We start from the raw sequence: 9,188 nt of genomic DNA, 5'->3' as shown, positions 1-9,188 counted from the left end.
CCTCCATTTCCCGAGCGACTACACAGCAGGGCCCAGTTGTTCGAAGGCTGATTAGCGCAAGGTTAGCGCTAACCCAGGGTTAAATTTTAACCGGGTCCCTTTTTCTTTTCATCAAAAGCATTTTCTCGGACAATTTTCTCTATTCTTTTTAGAATAGCCAATCATCAAATTGTTGACAAAACGAATTAAACTGAATTTGCTTTTTAAGCTTTCATACCTGAATTCAAATTTCGAACTAACCCTGGGTTATCCTAACCCAGCTTTGAACAACTCGGCCCTGAAGTAGTGAGCCTGCCCGCAGGCTAATTCATTTCCATTTCCAGTGGTACTGAGAAGAAGAATTATATGACACTTGGTTTTCCTTTATTCTCATGACTTTGGTTTGATAAAAGTCAGTATAAATTTGAGGAACCCAGGCTACAGAGGCAGCCATCAATCTTAGCAGGGGCCTCAGGGTGCCCAGTGTGAGGTGGGAGGAGCCGGGGGGGTACTCCTTGCGGCTTCCAGAAGTTTTAAAAGCATTTGTTGCAAAGAGGATTTTGTGCGCGTTCCCCTTCCCCTTCCCCTTCCCCTTCCCCTTTGAAAGACTATCATGTTACACAAAAGGCATCAAGGAGTTTCGTAGCGAATTGACATTCTTTATTTATTCAACCATATTTATCCAGGAGCTCATATCCTCCCGACTTATCTGAATGCCACATCAGTTGTTTAATCAGCAAACAGACCAAATAGCTAGCGAGATAATCCACGCAGGAAAGGAAAAAATGAACAAAACTTGATAAACACACGTTCTGGCAATTTACGATATGTAAATATCATAGTATTAAAGAAAATTAAATATTCAGAAGTCACAATAAATATAACTACGATTGCTACAAAGCGATAAGATAAATGAGGTTAACTAAGTAACAAGCTCCATATGACTATTTAAGTTTTAAAAGCATTTGTTGCAAAGAGGATTTTGTGCGCGTTCCCCTTCCCCTTCCCCTTCCCCTTCCCCTTTGAAAGACTATCATGTTACACAAAAGGCATCAAGGAGTTTCGTAGCGAATTGACATTCTTTATTTATTCAACCATATTTATCCAGGAGCTCATATCCTCCCGACTTATCTGAATGCCACATCAGTTGTTTAATCAGCAAACAGACCAAATAGCTAGCGAGCTAATCCACGCAGGAAAGGAAAAAATGAACAAAACTTGATAAACACACGTTCTGGCAATTTACGATACGTAAATATCATAGTATTAAAGAAAATTAAATATTCAGAAGTCACAATAAATATAACTACGATTGCTACAAAGCGATAAGATAAATGAGGTTAACTTAGTAACAAGCTCCATATGACTATTTAAGTATTTATCTTTAGATCGATAAGTAAGTTTTGTTTGAAAGTGGCATGGTCGCCGTAATCGTCACTTCTGTCCAGGATTGCACTCTGCCCAAAAAATTTTCTAGCAAATCTTTTGTTCGCAATTTTGGCAAAACAAAGGTGAAAAGGAAACTCTGCTTGCAGAAATGTGTAGAAGCAATCGTTTATTACAAAGTAAACCGAAAAATTTGCAATTCAAAATACCGATACAATGAGGTTTCAGCAATGCACTGAAACAAACCATGAGCAAGTCTTATACATTGCTGTTGAACGCAGATCACAATTAGTACGCCGCAAATTTAAATACTCCACTAAAGTGTGTCATGTTACCTACGAACAGTTTATTTTAGTGTCTACGTCTATAAATTAATACTTCTACTAACTTTCTTTGTAATTCAAATAAACGGTACGTTGACTCAGGAAAACTTTACGCAAAAATCCAAAGACGGATTTGACCAAAATTTTCAATTAACATATCCACTCTCTACAGCAATACAAATCCGTGTAGTTTTTGGATTTATTTCTCATGTTTAATAAAGAAATCGAAAAGACGGTTTTACATCTACATTTAAATTTCGCAATGCAATCGATAAGAATTTAACGCACCCTTGGCTAATTTTTTGATAGATGAATTTTTGGGTGGTAGTATCAAAGCTTTGTAGAGTCACAAGAACGTTTGTCAAGGCGATGGTGGACTCACAACGACTTGAAGATACAAAGTGTCATCCGCAATATATCGCCTACTCTTGAGTTTTTCATGCGACACAAACCTTGCGTAACCTCGACCTGGATTCTCATCTGAAGTAGGCCTGGAAAAATTCTCTAGTTTAGCGTTTGCTTTGAAGTGCATCACAATATTCTCGCGTTCTTCTGCGCTATCCTGTTGGTCTACAAGTATAAAAGTGACCTTCTGATTGAATGGCCAGTACAGCATGCCATCATAGTCTCCTTTCATAACGATTACAAATACAGATAAATGTGTGTTCTTTCCAGAACCATCGCCATTAGGATTTACAGACATTTTGAGTTTATATCCGTATGTCTCGGTGTAAAATGGCTTACTGTCAAGTTTGTTGTTTCTCCCATGTTTGGCCTGACGTAGAATTTCACTGAATCCACTGATCTTCCACACGTAAGTTGGAGAGTCATTCCGAGTTTTCGATATTGCTGAAACCTTGAGAAGTAGCGAGTCGTTTTCTTTCTTCAGTTCATCAAGCTGTTTACTGAGGCTTGTCTTTTCTTTATCAAACTCTTTATGAAGAGTAACAATCTTCTTGCACGCTAGGCTGAGATGTGAAACAGTTTGGTCATGAATATGTCTTTCTATGTCCCGCCTTTCCACCTTGGGAGAAAAAAAAATTCACCTTTTATTAAGTTGTAGACTAAAAAATTAAGGGCTACTGTCACGAGAATCAGTTTCAGTTTTAGGTCAGTTCTGATCCTAATTTCGTCTTCCTGTGGCACTGCAGAAAATTTCCAGCTATCACGGGCGACTGCAAATTATCCGCCCCTATTAATTTTATCAGGGGCACCTCGGCTGGGAAACTGGACTCCTTTCGACTCCATTTCGTTTCCGTTATTAGGCTGATTTACCAACAGGACGGGAACGTCAGTTGAAGACGGCGCGCGCAAATCAAACAACTGGCTTGACCAATGGCAGTGCGGCAAATTGAGCACCGGAAGTCGTGTTTAGTCCTTTCCGTGCGCTTTCCCGTCGTCAACTGACGTTCCCGCCCTGTTGCTAAATCAGCCTATTTTTCCGTAAGTGACGAACAAGGATCCCTAATCAATGATTACCTCTGGTACTTAGTGCCTTACCTCATCCACAGAATACTAATGTAGAGTTAAAAAGAAGATACCACACAAATTTTTCAGGCATGATAGTATTAAAACTTGAAGAAGTTAAACAAACTATTTCAAGTTTCAATCCACGTCCATCCTTGTCATCCATTACAACAGAAGACAGGAAACAGTTTCAATGCCTAAACACAGTTTCAAAGAACAGAACTAGATCCTTATTTTTAGAATTCAATTGATACGAAAAGCGTGTTAGCTTCTTTAAAAAAAGATGCAAATTGCGTGACAACGACCAGAGCTAAGCGAGACCTTGAACTCCATACAACTGGGCAAATAACCCAAAAATACCCGGCGCCTTTTGAAAGAATTTAGCAAACGGCCGAGCAGTCATATCATCTCCACATCTATTTCTTTGTTACGTTTTAAGAACAACAGGTTGGCGCGTTGGCGTGTTGCTTTTCAAGAGTGCACAGCTTCGCCATGCTTCGCAGAGGTGACAGGAAACTTCGAATCTCTTCAGTGTAAAACGAAACACTCTGCGAGCAGAGGTTTCTTTCCGGCATGGCTCATTTTTCGCTGAATCACAGGCTAGATAGCAGGCTGCGTGATAATCAACTCATGAAATATTTATGAGATGTGATTCACGCACAAAATTGTCGCCTGCAGGCCGGCTTTCTTGCGGAAGTGCACCAGCTTTAGTTACCACAAGAGTTGTGTGCATTTGGAGAAGCCACGAGACTGGCTACAGGCATTAAGATTTCATGTTGACAGCTGTTATAGCCTGTTCCAGTCTCCGAGATAGTCGGGCCCGCTGAATTGAGAAAGCGCGGAGACCAAAACAAAACGGGAGGAGCTGTTATAGAGTTATTGCCCACAAAGAGCTTGAAACACTGTCCGAAATAACAATAAGGACAAACAAAAAAATCAAAGTACTTACCTTGGCAGTGCAACCCAGTTCATGATAAGGACATGCGAGAGGTGTCAGAAGACAATCTGTTTCCAAATGGTGAGGCATCTGAATGTACATAGTATATTATGTTATTGAACCCTCAGTCCCGGGGAGGGGGGGTACTCTATAATGGAAGGCTCTACCCGAGAGGGGTATCTTTTTCACGCCTCATATGAAAGGGTAGAGATTTCACCTGTTGTAGTTTTTAAAAGTGTACAAAAATCTGTCATTTGGGTCTGTGAAAAGGCCCAGAAGGGCTGACGGATGAATTTTATGGCTTTATAAAGTCAAGAAAAAGTTATATTTTTGTTATTGATTCCTATTTAAAAGACAGAACATTTACAGCAGTTTAAAGGGATGCAACGTTCTAAACAAGGTACGAGAAAGGGGCACCATTTGTCAATACAAGGTATACGAAAGGAGTGCCTTTTTGTAAAAAATGGTATATAAAAGGGTAAGGGGTTGGACTCCCGGATGGAGCCTCTACGTATAAACATTTGTTGAATACCACCCGGGTCGTCAGTCGCTTATTTCTTTCATAACTTTGTTATATGGCACAAGATGACATTACATGCTCAGTTTTAAATTATTAAATAACTAAAAGTGAAGATCTCTACATTGAAGGTAAAACCTTTTGCTTCCTGCTCACTACAGACTAGATTACCAATCCTTAAGTTTTTAGAACTTTTAATCTTAGTTTGCACTTTTTAGATCGACTTAACATTTGACAACAAAAAGGGAACTGTGTGCTTCACAGTTAGCGAGTATACCTAAATGAACATGGTACAATGTACAACTTTGAGCATTTTCTGAAGTTGAAATCTTTATTTAAATTTAATTTAAAAGTGACTTCTGCCAATCTGCTCAGTGTTAAAATATTAATTTACAGTAGAACTTGTGAATAGAACATTCCAGAAAACATCCATACTGACCTGCATCCTTGGAACAACCTGTGTACAGCCATTAATACAATTGAGAGGGTACAAAGCACAGCTTTCATTGTGTGCCTGAAAAGATGCAGTAATAAAATAATAACATTATATACAGAGAGGTTAGTGTGCACCAAATGGAGGAGAACCTTTTCAATGTTGGCAACAGGACTGGTAGTACTGTGCTTAACCCTGTAAGCCCCAATATCCACATACAAATTCTCCAAACTGGTCTCTATACATTTCCTTAAGGAATAAGTTTTGGTAGAAGATCAAGGCATTTTCTCTTAGGTGATCATTTTATTAACTCTCATAACCATTTCTCTTGGTAACATACGGATATTGTTAGGAGAAAATTGATGTTAGTCACTATCGGGACTTAAAGGGCTAACGGCAAAATAAAGTTTACTAAGAAAGTGAACTAAAAAGGAAATCAAACTTCTTCCGTCAAAGTAGCAAATTCTCTGAAAAAAATGCTCTGAAATCTGCAAAAGATTGAGCTCCTATCCGCTAAAAATTATACTAATTGAGTAGTGTTCTCCAAAGTTCAATGTTTTTTTGCTCAATTCAGAGCCTTAGCTTCAATATTTTTTGTACAATCTTGGCAATTCTAAGCAATGCTACTTTCGGCAGATATCCTGTCCATACAGTCACTCCTAATTGCTGAAGACTTCTTTATACATTCTTTTTCACCAAAGCTCCATTGCTACTACATGAGTGGGTGTAGCAGTTATACTTCACCGCCAAGCAAATGATAATTATTATTATCATCATCATCTTATTATTATTATTATTATTATTATTATTATTACTATTATTATTATTATTACTATATTATTATCATTATCGTTTTGTTACCATTGACATTGAAAAGATTATGCCAATGGTAAAGATAATGGTTATTTTCATTATTAAATAATCCAAAGGCTGAACAAATTGATCAAGTCAGAAGAAACCCATTACTTACAAGTTCCTGTGATTTTGGATGATTCTCACTGCAAAATGGACAGCAAACAATTCTCCAAGGACAGGAAGTCATCAAATGTTCTTCTACCAGTCTTCTGGCTAGTTTAACAGTGCAGTTCTGACTTGGACACTCAACAACTTTGTCAGGACACCTCTCTTCGTGATTCTGAAGTATTAAAGACTTTAGAAATGAATACTTGTAAAAGACTAGAGTATGGACAAAATAATGATGATAATTTGTTGTTGTTTTATCTAAATGTTTGAGAATATGTATTATACTTGGTACGTTCAACTGATCATATAATGGAATGAAAATGCACAAAAGTTTTGTTGTAAATCTCTGGAACCGTGAGCCACTGAAATACTACATAAACTGGCATATTTCATTTCAAGCAGATTTCTATTTGCAAAGTAATTAATGCCAAAATGAGCGTTTTACAGTGTTTATTAGAACATGCCTGTAACAAAAAAGTTAAAAAAGAAAAATTATGAAATTCCAGTTATAATCATTGGGGAAAGATTCACAAGGCCACTTCAGTCATCTTTTCTCAAGGCTATTGATAAGAAACAACACTCACAATGTAAGAGGCCAATGGGGATATGCCACTGGATAGGGTCACATTTTGACAACTGGATTGACTATAATGGGGTCACATTTTCAGTAATGTTACTAGAATGGGGTTGCACTTTTTCTGATTTTTGGGGTAAGAAAGTTCTTCATATTTACTGTTAGCAAATGTACCAGAATGTTTGTACTGTAGGTGAAAAGTAAAGTCTTCTTCATTCAACTTAAAAAATGGGTCAGTTCATTTTAGGATAACCTATTTATGTATCTACCCTATCAATCCTTTTAATTAGAAACTGAATAAGTTGGGATCGCAAAAATGACATAATTGCCCAAAAGTGACTAAAATGGGGACAATAATATTATTGGCCACAGAATAGAATATAATGGGGTAGGGGCCCTGAGAGGCTAGTGGCACATACCCAGCAAAAATTCATCCAAGTACCCCCCCCCCCCCCTCCTTCCGGGGCATCTGGGGGAAGTCTGGAGCCATGTGACTTGACAGTGAAATTGTGTTTGTGGCATGTGGTGTTTGAGAATGTAGTGATGAGCTAATATAAGTAGATCTCGAGTTTATGGCCTCAGTGGCCAATTAGAAATAGAATTATTACGGCATCCTAACTAAAAAGATTTGTGAATCCAGTCCAGAGATTAACGTAACTTTACCTGTACTTCACGGAGCTCTCCCATCCACTGGCATCCAGGACAAGGACATCTGACTAGATAGGATAGAATTCTTCTTTCACTTGCTTTATCAGGGAAGATATCCTGAGAAAAAAACACCATGAGGTACTGAACAGGGGAAGCAGTACATGCTTGTGCAAACAAACAGACCTTTCCTACATTCCTGGAAAAAAAGGCAGCAACTCAAGGCTTGGGTGGACAAAATACAGCAATTTGTATGAAGTTGGCCACCCAAACTTGAAACTCATTTTTCTTTATGTTTGCTCACTTGAGCTGAATGCAAGAAAGGTCTATATGTAAGTTTCAAACAACCCAAATCAATAAAGAAATGAAGTGAACTATATTTTAATGTTTGTGGAATACATAATAAACCCTTTACCCCTAAATATCCATGTAAAAATCCTCCAGACAGGCCCCAGTTGTTTAAAAGGTGGATAACACTATTCACTGGATAAATAACTATACGTTAGATACTGTATTAGTCTCCTTATTATACTTATCTGCTGGATAGCGAATGATCCAGTGGATAGTTCTATCCAGCTTTTGAACAACTGGGCCCAGATAAATTAATCAATGATTAAATATAATTATTATATAAATAATCGTGGATGGAAAAGAACTAGCACTGTTGGTACCTTGTCTTTGTCAATCTTTTCTCTGTCACAAGGGCATTCTGGTTGACGTCTTCTGTTAATTCACATAAAGCACAAAAAGGCAAATATTTAACTCTTTGATTTCAATATCAATTTCTTTTCTCTTGTTACAGTAGCCAAAATGTTTAACTGTTAAAATACCTTGTGGTTGCAGATCAAATTATAAATTCCCTCACCTACCAACTCGGTACTACCACCACTATTCACCTCCCCTTCCGGGGATAGTTTTATATTATTATTATTAATATTAAAATTATTGTAAAACACGGCAAATGGACCATCATGACCTCAATCAACAACATGTAATGCAATGTTATGCCAGTGCATGGTTATCACCTTTGGTTGAGTTTTTACTCGTAGTAGATAAAATTGCTTTGTAATGGGTAAAATCACTTCCACAGTTAGGAATTTACTGATACAATAACTGCAATCCTTTTTTATTTTGCAGTTGGGATAGTTCCTACTCGCTCGTTATGTATCGCTAGTAAAAATAATTTTCTTCATGCATATCTCGTGGAGTACCTCAGGTGCCAATCGATTCATTGGCATGGTATTTCAAATCCATTTAGGATTTCAATTGTGTTATCAACAAAACAAATAACATTTTTCATTTTTCCAATACAAGTCATGTGATATTTCCCTGAATAAATGTTTCTTCCAACAAATTTCCCCTTACCACTCACTATTATAAATTATGTAGGCATAATTCATGAAAAGATATTTTAAAGCAAATCAAATGACCTGTATTTGAGCAGAACATACAAGCTAAAAAGTTCTTTAATAAGGCTTCTCCACTTCTTATTATTGATAACTGCCAAGATAAGTTAAGTTCTCCCAGTTGCAATTAGCATAAAATCTGAAGTCCCAAACATGGTCAAACATAATTTATATTCGAATTCATCCAGCTATATAAAATCCTATCAATGAAGTGTAATTATGGTGAATGTATACAATAAATTTCTCTATCATTCGCACTTGATAAGGACTTATGAAAACTTAAGCTGAAAATTAATTTGTAAGTTACCATAAGTTTAAACTTTAAGCTTACCTCCTGAAGGATTCCAAGAGGCAGTCATTACAAAACCTGTGCCCACATCTCGTGAGTACGGCTTTCTTAAGGGGTAAGTGACAAATCTGACAAACATAATCTTCGTCAACGGGAGAAACAAAGTCGTAATCGTAACCTGAAGGAATTGCACGAGATCCGCCATTACTATCCGCCATTTTGATTGGTCTTTATTGACAAAATCGCGCACTCGCGTGACCTACTTCATA

General features: G+C 37.4%; 1 protein-coding gene across 1 annotated transcript; it reads right to left on the bottom strand.

Annotated features, from left to right (window-relative positions):
* Nucleotides 1-1,057: 1,057 nt before the first annotated feature.
* On the bottom strand, nucleotides 1,058-9,175 carry LOC140942891 (TNF receptor-associated factor 4-like). Its single transcript, XM_073391907.1, has 7 exons — nucleotides 8,962-9,175; nucleotides 7,896-7,947; nucleotides 7,243-7,344; nucleotides 6,013-6,177; nucleotides 5,049-5,123; nucleotides 4,105-4,182; nucleotides 1,058-2,712 (listed from the first exon to the last, which is right to left on the bottom strand). The coding sequence occupies exons 1-7, from the start codon at nucleotides 9,135-9,137 to the stop codon at nucleotides 2,050-2,052; spliced, it is 1,311 nt and encodes a 436-aa protein (XP_073248008.1). The 5' UTR covers nucleotides 9,138-9,175; the 3' UTR covers nucleotides 1,058-2,049.
* Between the last annotated feature and the right edge of the window lie 13 nt (nucleotides 9,176-9,188).

Source organism: Porites lutea, chromosome 7 (assembly GCF_958299795.1).
Source record: "Porites lutea chromosome 7, jaPorLute2.1, whole genome shotgun sequence".
Classification (NCBI taxonomy): domain Eukaryota; kingdom Metazoa; phylum Cnidaria; class Anthozoa; order Scleractinia; family Poritidae; genus Porites; species Porites lutea.
The sequence above is the reverse complement of the archived record's forward strand: the minus strand, read 5'-3'. Positions and strand labels throughout refer to the sequence as shown.